At 43.5% G+C, this 15,658-nt stretch overlaps 1 protein-coding gene across 1 annotated transcript; it reads left to right on the top strand.

The window, feature by feature from the left end:
- The first annotated feature begins 5,567 nt into the window (after positions 1 to 5,567).
- Positions 5,568 to 13,720, top strand: LOC120999541 (zinc finger protein OZF-like). The gene is made up of 4 exons (XM_040430505.1): positions 5,568 to 5,615; positions 5,696 to 5,826; positions 6,776 to 6,869; positions 11,786 to 13,720. The coding sequence occupies exons 1-4, from the start codon at positions 5,591 to 5,593 to the stop codon at positions 13,021 to 13,023; spliced, it is 1,488 nt and encodes a 495-aa protein (XP_040286439.1). The 5' UTR covers positions 5,568 to 5,590; the 3' UTR covers positions 13,024 to 13,720.
- Positions 13,721 to 15,658: the final 1,938 nt, after the last annotated feature.

Below are 15,658 nucleotides of genomic sequence, written 5' to 3'. Positions count from 1 at the left end.
CATTTAATTCCACTAGTGATAAGGAAGATCAGGTACGAGGAAGCGAGAGTGATTCTAATAGCACCCTTCTGGCCGAAGAGGGCATGGTTTTCCCTGTTGAGAGTCATGTCAGTTTCGGACCCATGGATTCTGCCAGAGATCCCAAACCTGTTGTCGCAGGGTCCAGTATTCCACCCGGAAGTAGAGTCTCTACACCTTTCGGCGTGGAATTTGAAAGGTCATTTTTAGCCAGTCAGGGATTTTCAAAAGAAGTTGTTTCCACTCTGATGAAAAGTAGGAAAGAGGTGACTAACATTATCTATGCGCGAGTCTGGAGAAGGTTCTTATCCTTTCTAGGTTTAGATAGAGTTTCTTGGCCTTTAGAATTCTCAGTTGTACAGGTGTTAGAATTCCTCCAGAGAGGGTTGTCCCTTGGGTTGGCAAAGAGTACACTGAAGGTGCAGGTGCCAGCATTGTCAGTCTTAGGGAGAAGGAATTTAGCCATGGACCCATGGGTGGTTAGGTTTTTTAAGGCAGTTGACAGGGTGATACCGATGAAGGACACCAGATTTCCTCCCTGGGATCTAAACCTAGTATTGAATGCCTTAACCAAGCATCCTTTTGAGCCACTAGATTCTTGCTCAGCTAAATTGCTTACCCTTAAGCTGGTTTTGTTAGTAGCTTTAACGTCAGCCAGGAGGGTTGGTGAGATTCAAGCCCTCTCCATTAACCCCTCTTTTATGACTGTCAGAGAGGATAGAATAGTGCTGAGGCCAGATCAAGGTTTTCTGCCGAAGGTCCCTTCTAGGTCAAATAGGTCTCAGGAGGTAGTTCTTCCAGCTTTCTTTTCAGAAGCGAAGAATGACAGAGAAAAGGAGCTGCATTCTCTTAATGTCAAGAGGTGTATTTTACAGTACCTGGAAGTAACTAAAGATTGGAGAAAATCTTCTGCCTTATTTGTACTATTTGGTGTGGTTAGAAAAGGTAATACGGCCTCTAAGGCATCTATTGCCCGCTGGATTAGAGAAACCATATCCTTGGCATATTCAGTATCTGGTGTTTCTCCTCCTGTTTCTGTGAGAGCGCACTCCACGAGGCCTGTGTCGACTTCCTGGGCGGAAAGGGCCAGTGTATCCATAGAACAGATTTGTCGGGCAGCTACCTGGTCCTCTCCATCCACTTTCTATAAGCACTATAGGCTTCAGCTCGATTCTACACTGTGTACAGAATTATTAGGCAAATGAGTATTTTGACCACATCATCCTCTTTATGCATGTTGTCTTACTCCAAGCTGTATAGGCTCGAAAGCCTACTACCAATTAAGCATATTAGGTGATGTGCATCTCTGTAATGAGAAGGGGTGTGGTCTAATGACATCAACACCCTATATCAGATGTGCATAATTATTAGGCAACTTCCTTTCCTTTGGCAAAATGGGTCAAAAGAAGGACTTGACAGGCTCAGAAAAGTCAAAAATAGTGAGATATCTTGCAGAGGGATGCAGCACTCTTAAAATTGCAAAGCTTCTGAAGCGTGATCATCGAACAATCAAGCGTTTCATTCAAAATAGTCAACAGGGTCGCAAGAAGCGTGTGGAAAAACCAAGGCGCAAAATAACTGCCCATGAACTGAGAAAAGTCAAGCGTGCAGCTGCCAAGATGCCACTTGCCACCAGTTTGGCCATATTTCAGAGCTGCAACATCACTGGAGTGCCCAAAAGCACAAGGTGTGCAATACTCAGAGACATGGCCAAGGTGAGAAAGGCTGAAAGACGACCACCACTGAACAAGACACACAAGCTGAAACGTCAAGACTGGGCCAAGAAATATCTCAAGACTGATTTTTCTAAGGTTTTATGGACTGATGAAATGAGAGTGAGTCTTGATGGGCCAGATGGATGGGCCCGTGGCTGGATTGGTAAAGGGCAGAGAGCTCCAGTCCGACTCAGACGCCAGCAAGGTGGAGGGGGAGTACTGGTTTGGGCTGGTATCATCAAAGATGAGCTTGTGGGGCCTTTTCGGGTTGAGAATGGAGTCAAGCTCAACTCCCAGTCCTACTGCCAGTTTCTGGAAGACACCTTCTTCAAGCAGTGGTACAGGAAGAAGTCTGCATCCTTCAAGAAAAACATGATTTTCAACGCGTCCAAGTACTCCACAGCGTGGCTGGCAAGAAAGGGTATAAAACCTGATCTGAACCCCATTGAGAACCTGTGGTCCATCATCAAATGTGAAATTTACAAGGAGGGAAAACAGTACACCTCTCTGAACAGTGTCTGGGAGGCTGTGGTTGCTGCTGCACGCAATGTTGATGGTGAACAGATCAAAACACTGACAGAATCCATGGATGGCAGGCTTTTGAGTGTCCTTGCAAAGAAAGGTGGCTATATTGGTCACTGATTTGTTTTTGTTTTGTTTTTGAATGTCAGAAATGTATATTTGTGAATGTTGAGATGTTATATTGGTTTCACTGGTAAAAATAAATAATTGAAATGGGTATATATTTGTTTTTTGTTAAGTTGCCTAATAATTATGCACAGTAATAGTCACCTGCACACACAGATATCCCCCTAAAATAGCTAAAACTAAAAACAAACTAAAAACTACTTCCAAAAATATTCAGCTTTGATATTAATGAGTTTTTTGGGTTCATTGAGAACATGGTTGTTGTTCAATAATAAAATTAATCCTCGAAAATACAACTTGCCTAATAATTCTGCACTCCCTGTATTTCTGACCTACTCTTTGGCACAAAGGTCTTGGGCACTGTCACCCACCCTGAGGATGATCTCTGAATTCTCTCTCTAAGGTGCTGACGTGGGAGGGTAAAAATGATGATTACACTTACCGGTAATCGGATTTTCCTGACCCCACGACAGCACCTCTTTATTCCCTCCCTTTGGTGTAGGGCTGTGTGTTCATGGGTGTCGAAAACTCACTGAGGTGGGAGAGTGGCTCCACCTTTTTATGCTGCAGGTTTCCTGTCCTGGAGGCGGAGCCATCTCTCTAAGGTGCTGTCGTGGGGTCAGGAAAATCCGATTACCGGTAAGTGTAATCATCATTTTTATGGGGTTGTGGAAGTGACCGCCCGACGTGTGACTGAGAATTACTAAAAGCTCATTCCCTTTGCTGGTTCTGTACAACGCTGCAGATTTACCGCACAGAAATCCGCAAAGTAAATCTGCAGCTGACCAGTCATGTGTGAACCGCGCCTTATACTGCACTGCAGCCGTTCTCTATGTGCTATATGGCGGAATTATTTCTGTACTGTGCGATGGACGCGGCTGAAGGTTTCTTATTCATTAGTTTCTTATTCACATAATTTGTATTTTTCGTGTGTTGTTAATGAATAAAATAAATTGCACTGAGCGGTCCTGAGGGGAAATCAGCTGAACGCGGTATGACCACAGAAATGACTGGCACACGGCATCAAAGTGGGCATGAGTGTGATTTGAAGGCTTAAATGACTATGTGGGCCACTGACCAGCATACATGTTCGTATATGGCTGCATTGCTAAGAAAAATTATATTTTAACCCCTTCTCGCCCAGTGGCGTACATGTACGGCGCAGCATGACGTAACGTGCCATACAGCTACGTTCCTGTGATCGGGCAGGTGAACTGCGATAGAGGGGAGGAGTCTTCGCCGAGTAACGCTGGGGGGGGGGGTCCCTTTGAGCAGCAAACATTGCCCCTGGGCACTTACAAACCCCGTTTCCATATGGTGTAAACTTCATTTTTGGAACATTGCAGCTACAGAAGGGGCAGAAAAAGGTCCCGTGTGTTATCTGTGTGTGACCTACAAGGCGGTATAACAGCGAGACAGGACTGAGGCTGGTGACAGACGGCCTGTAAGAGTTTGCTATTTATGCAGGAAACCGTCACCAGTCTACTCTAGAATTGGTATTTATTCTATACATAAATAGCAAATTTACACAATTTAAAATTTCTAGCTTTTATGCAATTTAATAACGCATGTTTTCTGTCATATTTCAAATATAATGCAGCCAAAATGGCGCATTATCAGCGCTCTGCATCTCCAGTATTACATTGGCCGATCAGCACCACGATTATCAGCACAATGTTCTGCTGATGGATCCAGGGCCCACATAGGAGATAACAGAGCAGCGCAGGAATATCTGCTGGGATAGTGCTGAGGGGGCAAACAATCCAGGATACACAGAGCCCTGATAAACGTGATATAGACTGATATGAGGCAAATACACTGACTCCCTGATCACTGACACCGGATTGTGACCTCTTGTCCGGCAGTCACCTCCTCACCTCTCATGTCGGCAGCAGGTTCCGCGACCCACTAAGGATTACACTGCCTGTGCAGGGCAGAGGCCATGGTCTTTCTCTAAAGGGGGTTACATCGTGTAATGTGTTTGGAGGGACCGTGTACAACCTGCTGATGTCACTGCTCCCGTGTGGCTATAGCATTCATCATCATAACCCAAAGGATTACTCATCTACCCGGTAACTGACTTTTCATCTGTAACTCTGTTTGTACCATATCATCTGTATTTGCACATCTGACCATTGTATATATCTGTGTGTATATAGTGTTGTGTCTAGTGCGCCCTTAAGGCAATTAAATATATAAATTAATCTTGCGCTGTTCTGTATCTCGATCACGAATCCCCATGTCCGTGTTTCAGCATAACGCTATAAGCTACCTGGGGTTGGTTCCGACCCAATATAATCCCATTAACGGACCGTGCTTATATCTAACAAGGAACTGGTGGCACTCTGACGGATCCGCAAAAAATGCTAGTGTTAAAGTAGCCTTATACTGGTATTACTGCTGTGTCCTGTAACTGACTATAGTGGTGATATGAAGGTGTGACAGGCCTTGACCTGAAACATGGAGGAACTGCCTTGATACACGTTATTATCTCCTCCAGTGTTTCCTCTTATCTCCAGTAATTGTATTTTACATGGGATTTTCTATGTTTTTACATCGGTTCATCTTCTTTCCATTCAGGTTCCTACAATATAGGATCCGCTCAGCGTATATCTCCTATATAAGATCATTCTCCTGATTGGCCCATCAAGGATGGATAAGGATGGGGACAAGATGGCAGAGAGTATAATAAATCTCACCCTAGAGATCCTCCTCCGGCTTACTGGAGAGGTGAGAGATTCTGATGATGTCACGTTATATCATCTTCTCTGTTACTAACAGATGGACATGACTGGAGAGGTGAGGGACTCTGGAGATGTATGGAGTAATATTTATTGCTGTGTCTGTCCATAACCAGGAATACACAGTAGTGAAGAAGACCTCTAGTGAACATTGTCAGGCCCCGGTATCTAAAGGACGGGGAGAAATCCTGAACCCAATATCCAGGCCGACACCTCACATCCCGATACATGAGAAAATCAACAGAGAGAAGGTCCTAGAGCTCACCAACAAGATTATTGAGCTGTTGACTGGAGAGGTGACATCGCTGGGAATGTCGGGACATTATACAGTAACACTATGATGGGATATGGGTGATGACTGTATCATTGTGTTGTCAGGTTCCTATAAGGTGTCAGGATGTCGCCATCTATTTCTCCATGGAGGAGTCTGAGTATTTAGAAGGACACAAAGATCTGTACAAGAACGTTATGATGGAGGATCACCAGCCACCAAGTAAAGACATGACTAAATACACACATCCTCTCACTAGTTATATGTAAGAAATTAATTGTCACCGTATGTTTTTCCTACAGTTAAAGAAGAGAGAACAACTCCTAGTCCACTTCTTCTACAGGATGAGAGATATCCCAGTCCTCTTCTTCTACGGGATGGTTCAGAAGAACATCAAAGCATTCCATATGATGATCAGATAGATGGAAATAAGGTCTTATAAAAGGTTCCCTATGATCTGTAGAAGTGCTGTGAAGATCTTGTGTTCAGTCTTGTGTTATAAACCAGTATTATATGTTTTATTCTTGTATAATGAGAGAGGTAGAGATGGCAGGATTACAGCTAACTATAGACCTTACATGTCGTCTGGATCTTCTCACAGTTTTCTGGTCTGTAGAGACTGCTGGTTGGAATAAGGAACCAACTATATGCATATATACAGGAGACCTGCAGATGTTTTTTGGGTCAGACAATGAAACATGGCACATGTAGATTCACGGTGTCTCTTGAACAGATTTGACATGGTTCTGCTCCAAAGTGTGTTATATAAGTGACTCCCTTCCTTCCCATTTTATCCCCTGTACAGGGATCTGGACTTTGTTGCAGGGGAACCACAGAACGGAGATCAGGCAAGGGTCAGGTCAGGCAGCAAAGGGTCCAATCTAGAAGTCAGGCAGAAGTCTGTACACAGAACAGGCAAGCAAGCTTTGCATGAAACTAGCATACTAGAACCTATTGATCAGGCTCCTTTCCATGGCTTGTAGAGATCAGAGTGCGTGCATGCCGGCCCTATAACAGTCAGAGATGGTGTGTGCACACATGACCTATGGGCAGAGAAGGTCATTATCGGCAGGAAGCAGGCCTCAGCTTGTGTGGGAGGACAGCGTTATTCCAGCAGCCGGGACCACTGAGAAGGGAGAGAGGGATGTCTGTGGGACTGGACCGGTGGAGCCCTAAAGCTATGGAGCAGGTAAACCAGGCAGCAGGCGTGCCCACGAGCAGGAAGGAGAGGAGCTATAGGCATGGACCGCTGCCATAGCAGATAACTCTGCTGTCATTTTATCACTTTTTGTCATTGTAATTAATGATCTTTTCTGGTCACATCAAACATTCCACACGACTTCTCCATCAGTCTGCTGACTTTTACCATTTCTGTTTCACAGGTTATAAATCTGGGTAAAGATCTGAACAATATTAAGGCTGAAGATACATATGTGAGGGTGATCATAGAGGACATTCCCACCGATAACCACCCAGGTGAGTAGTAACCACTACATAAAGCAGAGAAGACTCCCAGATTCTGCTCCTTCACTGGCTACTGATGACTCCTTGTATAGTCAGGTAGTGGTGACAGTTTGGGGGTCACATATTGTACTTTCTGACAGGTTTTCCTTTATTAGCACACAATTGTTACCGATACCCGGTGTCCCACAGTATTGATCAGAAGGTTGGGGGTTATCACCCATTCTAACTTCTATGAACCCTCTTTCCGTAGGACTTAGAGCACGGGTGCACAACCTTTTTTGGTCTGGGGGCCGTATTGTCACATCGCACTATTTCAAGGTGCCGCAAAAAAAGTTAATTATCGCTTGTTTGCATCAGCCTATTACACATGCTAATGCAAATGACTGGGGAGGAATGATCACTACCACAGTCATTCCTCCCTCATTCACTTCTATCGATTATCGGCAGCACATTCCTGATTACACTGTGAGATGTGCTGACGATAATTGTACATCTTTCATCCTGATAAATCATGCAAATCAGCCGACAAAAGAGTGATTCCTTGTTTATCGCCTGATCAGCGGCACGATATCAGGAATGAGCGCTCCTATGAACACTTGTTCCCAGTAATTGTCCTGAATATCGCGCCGTGTAACAGAGGCTTAGAGATTTCCAGGTAAAGAATTATTTTTAACACGTTTCTGCAGCATGGGCCTGAGAAAGAAGATTCATACTTTCCTGCTCCCGCTGTCTCCATCTTCTGGTTCTGGTTTACATCCAGTTGGATATGGGTACAGTCACTTGTACCCCTCCAGCCAATGACTGGCCTCAGTGGTGATGTGGCCACAAGCAGCGTTTCACTGCTGAAGCCAGTCATTTGCTGGAGAGGTGCCCCGGGACCGGAAGATGGAGACAGCGAGACCAGCATGGAGCAGGAAAGTAGGAATTTTCTGTATCACGGGCCATGCCGCAGGAACAGGTTAAAAATCATTTTAACTAGGAAACTCCTTAAGTGGCGACATTTCCTTCCTGCCTCCTATTCACAAATGCGCGCTTTACTTCACTGCAGAGGACGGCGCTCACTGGTTCTTACCACCTTCTGCACCCCCTGATATACTGTAGGTGCCCTGCACTAACCAGTAAGCACTTTCCCTGAAGGCTTACGCACACGGCCATTGTTTTAGTCCGCATATGAGACGCATTTATTTTTGCGGCTTGGATGTGGACCCATTCACTTCAACGGGGCCGCAAAAGATGCGGATAGAACTCCATGTGCGGTCCACCTCCGTTACTCCTTTCTGCAAAATGCAGAACACACATGGCTGGTGTCTTGCGGACCAAAAGAAAAGGTACGGTCATGTGTATGAGGCCTTACTTGCCGGGAAAGCACTGATTGGTTAACCCTTTAATAACCAGGCCTGAAAAGGCCTTAATGACCAGTCACTTTTTTGTGATTTAGCACATGTGGGTCAAACACTTGTACCTTTTTTATTTTTTGGACTACCAAAATAACTTTGACAGCTTTTTATTACATAACATAGGGTTTTTAATATATTTTTTAAGTTTTATTTGGGGGAAACTGTACATTTTTTTTTTTTTAAATAATTTTTATTTAAACTATAGCTCATTATTTAAATATGCAAATTATTATAATTAGTTCCCTACATGTGTTGGATCGTTTTATTATACAATATGTATAGTTTCACATGAATGGTTTGTATTTTATTTATTTTGTATCATAATTTTTTTTTATCATCATCACTTTTTATTCATTTTTAAAATATATTTTTGCCACATAATATGACAATTTTATTTAGCACTTTTCCTTTTTATAATTTTTTTTTAATTGTATTTTATATCTTTTTGCTAAACTTCTTTTTTTATTTTTATTTTTTATATATATTTTTGCAGCACTGCATGTCCCCCAAGAGGTCTTTAACTCCTTAAGGACATTTTTCACCTTAAGGACTTGGCCATTTTTTGAAAATCTGACCAGTGTCACTTTATGTGGTGATAACTTTAAAACGCTTTGACTTATCCAAGCCTTTCTGAGATTGTTTTGCACTTTTTTCATCACATATTGTACTTCATGACACTGGTAAAATGGAGTCAAACAAATTCATTTTTAATTATAAAAAAATACCAAATTTACCAAAAATTAGCAAATTTTTAGCAGAAGTCTGATCAGCACCATGGACAGCCGGTCGCCTGTGAAGGCGTCCGGTTGCCATGGTAACCATCACTCGCTGCCACAACAGAGCAGTGGGTGATGGGGAGGGAGGGGGGCCAGCCCCCGATGGGAGAGGGAGGGAGCTCCCTCCCTGTTAACCTCTTCCATACAGCGGTCCCTACGGACCGCGGCATGGAAGGGGTTAAACGCCTGACATCTGTGCCAGCACAGATGTCAGGCGTTTCAAGCAGAGTGTCAGCAATGTGCTGACACTCTGCAAACCGCTCGGCCATCCTGAGAGAGGGGGCCGGCGGATGATCGTGGGCCTGCCCGCCACCCCCCAGCACCGATCTGATGATCGCGGCCCTCCCGCACAAGCCCCCCTCTGCGCCCGCCGGCACATAACCCAGAGGGCTGCAGGGGGGGGGTTAAACATAAAATAACAGCATTTTGAATTTTATGATCAGAAACCTCCCAAAAGCGCTGCAAACCGCAGGTCTGAATTGACCTGTGGTTTGCAGCGATCGCCGATAAGGGGGGGGGGTCACAGGACCCCCCGGCGCATTGTCCCCAGGTGCCTGCTGAATGATTTGAGCAGGCACCGGGTTCCGATCACCTCATCTTGCTCTGCTGCAACACTTCAGCTGTCCATGCTCAGACAAACTCTGCTCTGGTGATTTGTCTCCTGATCATCATTACCATGGTCACTGCCTCACTTAATCCTAGTCAGGGACCTTGCTCCACAACTGGTATGCAGTCTGTGCTCCCGACCCTGGTCTGTGGCTCAGGCTTCAGCACATCCCTGGCATAGGACAGTGCTCCACTTCCGACACTCGTGCACCACTTTGTCATCTATGACTCTCGTGCACCTTTGCTAGTCTTCATGCTGCTGCATCCCTCTTCGAGTGCACCCCTAGCAGAGGATACACATGACATCCCAGCATGGCTGTTCCACATTCTGAAGGAAACACTCTTCTGGTTATGTTACCTGGTTGAAGGAGCAAGTGCTCTTCACTTGCTGCAGCAAGACATAGTGCTCACTCATCCTCAGCTGAGAGATGAGTGCCTTAACACGCGGTATGCACTGCACTCTGCCCAATATGCCATTATCAGGTGCTTATGAGGGGATGCCTAAGGATTTAGGACTTAGACTTCAGAGGAGCGAGGCTTTGTACAGGGCAGAGTTGGTGAGGCTCTGCACTCCTCTGCCCCTGACACCCGGGTCTAAACTGCACAGCACGCCGCTCACCTGTGTAAGGAGAAGGCAGAAGCGCTGATACACTGCTTCTGCCTTCTCTTCGGCTCCCCCGCAGTCGGGGAGCCGTCCTGCTCCTGCTACAGTGTGGGACCGGGAGCTGGAATCCTGCAATTGTGCAGCGCTCCCGGCAGAAACGCAACTAATCGCACAATCGGCTGTGTTTCTTCCCAGCAGGACGGGGCCCGCAAATCATGGCTGTGTTGGCTGCAGGTTGTGCACTCCTGACTTAGACGCTTTATTGACACTTCTGAATTTTTGGAAATGGGAGAAGCCTTATGGTAGAGCCGAAATAAAAAGAGCTAAAAAAAAAAAGGGCCACCAATGAACAGTAGCAGTATGTCTTTTGGAGTGTGTTATTGACCTATTTACATGTCCCCATTGATCAAGCTGCCAACTTTCAGAAACAGGTTTTGTTAAATTTGACAATCAGGTTGTTTGTAGGAAAAATGTATTTTTAAAATGTACCTGATGTCATCAAACATAGCTCTGGTAGTCACTGGGGCGTACTGCTGGATGAGGCGAGACACAGCGTCATCTCCTCTATCCTGCCCAACTTACTCTCACAGAGCTCTGCTGGCTTCTTGATGTCGGCTCCTGGCAATGTGAAATCTCGCACAGCAGAAGACATTGGCAGGGATCTTGACATCTGCTGACTGTGGTCCCAGCATCTCCTGGGCAAACACAGTTAGTGCTTGAAGCCGGGGTGTATACATATCTGCACGCTTCACATGTCAGGATCCTGGTGCTGGAATGAGTTCTCCTGTGTCTGCGTGAGATTTCTCACTGCCAGGAGCTGACATCAGTAAGCCAGCGGAGGTCTGCAACCTGGGCAGGATAGAGTAGATGACTCATCCAGCGGTACGCCCCAGTGACTCATGTTTGACATCAGGTACAGTTTAAAATGGGTCTTTCCTACAAACAACCTGATTGTCAAATTCAACAAAACCAGTTTCTGAAAGTTGGCAGCTTGTACAATGGTGTCATGTAAAGAGCTCCATAGGTCACTTCTGGTGACAGGTTCATTTTAATGGATTTTTAATAATGGCCGCCCTTTATTTTCATAGAAACAGTTATAAACCATTTTCACTGGAATAATAAAAGTTACGTTTTCGTGCAACGGAACATTCAGAGAAGAATTAGTACTGGATGCAGTCTATAGGTGGCTGCAATATTCAATACACAATTTCCCTTTTCCTAATTGGGTGTGAAACCCAGGACACCACCGGTGTAGGATTTATGTCTAGAACCCCGATAACACTCGGTGTAAGGAAGAATGTTATGTAAACAAATTACTTGAATGTGGACATGACAGCTTCATCAATCTCTGGACTCCTGGATTATGCAATTTTGTAATGTTTGTTCATTTTTTGGCCCCCTGTTTGGGTTTTATTTATTTTTGTTTAGTAGAGGACCTCATCAGAGGACTGCATCCATTTTTTATATAGAAATGTTATAAAATTGCAATATAATTTTGAGGTTCTATTATTCAAAAATGATAAAACTCAGATTTATTCTTGGCAGATTACTGTACCAGGAGCTCAGAAAAACATGTGATGTTCTCAGATTTTAGAACAGATGATTGTGGTTTTACAGAAGATACACATGAAGAGCATGCCACTATCTCGGATGTATCCTCAGCCTTTCACAGCAAAGATCTATTATCTGATCCTTTGGATGGATTTCAATCTTCTGATACATCACAGACTGTTAAGCAAAATAAAAGCCACAGAAGAAGTGTTCATCATCAAAGAAGTCAAACAGGGGAGAATGCTCTTTCATGCTCAGAATGTGGGAAATGTTTTAAAACTAAATCAGATCTTATTAGACATCAGAGAACTCACACAGGGGAGAAGCCATTTTCATGTTCAGAATGTGGGAAATGTTTTATTGATAAATCACATCTTCGTAACCATCAGCGAATTCACACAGGGGAGAAGCCATTTTCTTGTTTAGAATGTGGGAAATCTTACACACAGAAATCATGTCTTGTTATACATGAGAGAACTCACACAAGGACTAATACATTTTCATGTTCAGAATGTGGGAAATGTTTTCAACAGAAATCACATCTTTTTAACCATCAGCGAATTCACACAGGGGAGAAGCCATTTTCTTGTTTAGAATGTGGGAAATCTTATACACAGAAATCATGTCTTGTTATACATGAGAGAACTCACACAGGGGTGAAGCCATTTTCTTGTTTAGAATGTGGGAAATGTTTTATTGATAAATCAACTTTTGTTAAACATCAGAGAACTCACACAGGGGAGAAGCCATTTTCTTGTTTAGAATGTGGGAAATATTTCATATATAAATCAAATCTAGTCATACATCAGAGAACTCACACAGGGGAGAAGCCATTTTCATGTTCAGAATGTGGGAAATGTTTTCAGCAGAAATCACATCTTCTTAACCATCAGAGAATTCACACAGGGGCGAAGCCATTTTCTTGTTTAGAATGTGGAAAATGTTTTACTGATAAATCAAGCCTTATTATACATGAGAGAACTCACACAGGAGAGAAGCCATTTTCTTGTTTAGAATGTGGGAAATCTTTCATAAATAAATCAAATCTAGTTGCACATCAGAGAATTCACACAGGGGAGAAGCCATTTTCTTGTTTACAGTGTGGGAAATCTTTTGCGCAGAAATCCGATCTTGTTAAACATCAGAAAATTCACACTGGAAAGAAGCAATTCAGCCTATCAATCAATCAGCCCATTTTTAACGGCCCCTTAGATCGAAGTGCAGCCATCTAACGGCCATTAAACACGATAATACGCTACTGCAATATGGCCTTTTGGGTTAAAAAATAAAAAATCACTCACCTCATCCATTTGCTCACACAGGGGCTGTCTGCTCCTCTCTTTAATGAAAAAGACCTGCTAAAGGACCTGCACTTAGCGTGATGACTTCACCACATGATCATGCTGGGAGAGCACGGTGACATCATCACATTGAGCGTAAGTCCTTAGACAGGTCTTTTTTAGTTGAATGGAGCGGACTGCCTCTACGCGAGCAAGTGCATTAGGTGAGTAAATTGTTTTTTCTAAGACAACTTCAGCCGCTATTTTAGGAAAAATGTTTCGTAAACATGATGCCCAAGGAAATTCGGCTTCATTTAAAATCAAATTTTTCCTAAAATTCTGACTGAATTCCACTTCGGATGATTCGCTTCGCTGAACACTAGTGGTAACCATAAAGAAGATCTTGTTAGACATCCGAGAATGCACACGGGGAGAAATAATTTTTATGTTTTGAATGTGGAAAATGAAATAGAATTCAGTCAAGTCTTATCACACATCAGTGAATTCACACAGGTCCAAAGGCACTGTCATGTTCAGGATGTCATCTATAATTGCATAGCAGAGAGCCTACAGAGAAAAAAAAAAATTCTACCAAGGGATTTTTTTAGTTTGTCAACTTGCGTTACAAGTTGTAGTTTTTATGGTGCCATTTTAGGGTACACATGACCTCCTAATTAACTTTTTTTTTAACTCTTTCTGGGAGAGTTAAAGTGTTTTTACACTATAAAATTTGCAGTGTTTATTTTTTGGCACAAATTACATAACTTTATTCATTATTTGAATATAGTGATACCAAATACATCGCTTTTTTTTTAGTTTTATTATTGTTGCACAATAAAAACATTTTTTTTTTTTTAAAGTAGAAAATGTTTTTTGCATCGCCAAATCCTAAGACACACAACTTTTTTTTTTTTTCCCATTGAGCTGTATGAAGGCTTGATTTTTGCGGGATAACTTGTAGTTTTCATTGATTTCCTTTTGGGGTACACATTGACTTGAATAGGCCTGCAGTCCGTAAAATACGTCAAAAGATAGGACATGTCCTATTTTTGCGGAGCTGAGTCACAGATTGGAAGCCCATGGAAACACTCAGAAGCTCGTCCAAGGACTTTGGGGTCTGTGCCTGCACAAGGTAAAAGATTGGACATGTCCTATCTTCTGATGTATTTTGCGGATCACAAACCCATTTAACTCAATGGGTCCGAACCGCCATACGGACTTCACACGGCCGGTACCCATGTTTTGAGGACCGCTATTTGAAGTCCGCAACAGGGGCACGGCAACCATACGTTCATCTGAATGAGCCTTAAAATCAGGACCTGAACTCTAGAGTCCACTAAATGTATTGCACACGCTCTCAGGTCCTGAATAATGTTAAGTGAAGTACTGCGTGAAACAAAGTAAATGACCCTGCGCTGTAATCGGGCGATCCGTCACATGATTTCCTTTAGTCTTTTTATAACTGTGTCAAACATGTTGTTACCATTTGTTAATAAATATCTGCATTTTGGACCTATGTCTCTTTATTCTTTACATGTTAAGATATGGCCCCAGAACCTACGGAGTTAAGGAAGAGTTGGTGGTCACTGTGTGTGCAAATGGTGAGCGGAGACTTCCACCATGGATCCAGGACTTTGGAATTGAGGGTCATTTATCAAATAGACTTTTTTCTCTGGTCTTTGATAGCCGCTACACTGCCAAAGGATGTGCCTAATTTATCACAAAACATACAATTCATCATAACTTAGGCGTGTACTCTGGCAGTTTGCGTCTGAAGTGAAATTCTACTCCACTCCCTGACTGGAGTAAATTTTAGACAACTTTTACACCTGAAATTGGCTAAATGTGCCAATTTTCCAGCCCCGCCATTCCCTAGTAGCGAGAAGGGTGAAAAAATGTCTGAGTGATAAAAGTATTGTCACACAGGCTTGGGCCTTGCGACTTTCTTTACTCCATTTCTGTTTTTGAAAATGATCCTTTAATATTACACCACCGAGCCAAGCGAGTGAGTCTCATTCCATTCATCTCATCACTATATTTTGCTTTGCTAAGAAAAATGTTTTACAATTCACAGTTTGATTCCCATGCCCCCCCTCCAAATGCTCCGTGTTTGACTTGGGAAGGTCTTTCAACAAAGCGTGCAATACTCACAAGAGGAATCAGTGCAAAGCAGCAGAGACTATCATTATAACTTTCCAGGCAGATCTGCATAGGGAAACATACCTACGCACCAGCTGCCTTACTCGGGTCCGCGCTGTCAATGTCTACTTTGACCCCACTGCTGGCCGCAGTGGTGACCTGCTGCCCTTGCATCATGACAATTGGGCACATGATGCAAGATGAGCAGATCAACACTATGGCTAGTATTTTGCTGCAAAGTGGCTATTGGCAGCAGGGGACCTGAGCAAGGCAGCTAAGACGAGGGAGTAGTGTTGAGCGAACTTGTGCTTTAAGTTCGTCTTCTAAAGTTCGGGTTCAGGTTATCGAAGTATCCCGTTATGGAGTCCGCTACCACGGAACATAACGGAATTTAGAATCCATAACGGGATACTTTGATAACCCGAACTCGAACTTTAGACCCCGAACC

Source organism: Bufo bufo, chromosome 4 (genome assembly GCF_905171765.1).
Source record: "Bufo bufo chromosome 4, aBufBuf1.1, whole genome shotgun sequence".
Classification (NCBI taxonomy): Eukaryota; Metazoa; Chordata; class Amphibia; order Anura; family Bufonidae; genus Bufo; species Bufo bufo.
The sequence above is the reverse complement of the archived record's forward strand: the minus strand, read 5'-3'. Positions and strand labels throughout refer to the sequence as shown.

Bases quoted from the DNA above. Each gene is read 5' to 3' on its own strand.
- LOC120999541 (XM_040430505.1), top strand. From the start codon at position 5,591: ATGATGGAGGATCACCAGCCACCAA. The intron at 5,616-5,695 runs GTAAAGACATGA...TTTTTCCTACAG, and splicing joins GGAGGATCACCAGCCACCAA to TTAAAGAAGAGAGAACAACT. The intron at 5,827-6,775 runs GTCTTATAAAAG...TCTGTTTCACAG, and splicing joins ATCAGATAGATGGAAATAAG to GTTATAAATCTGGGTAAAGA.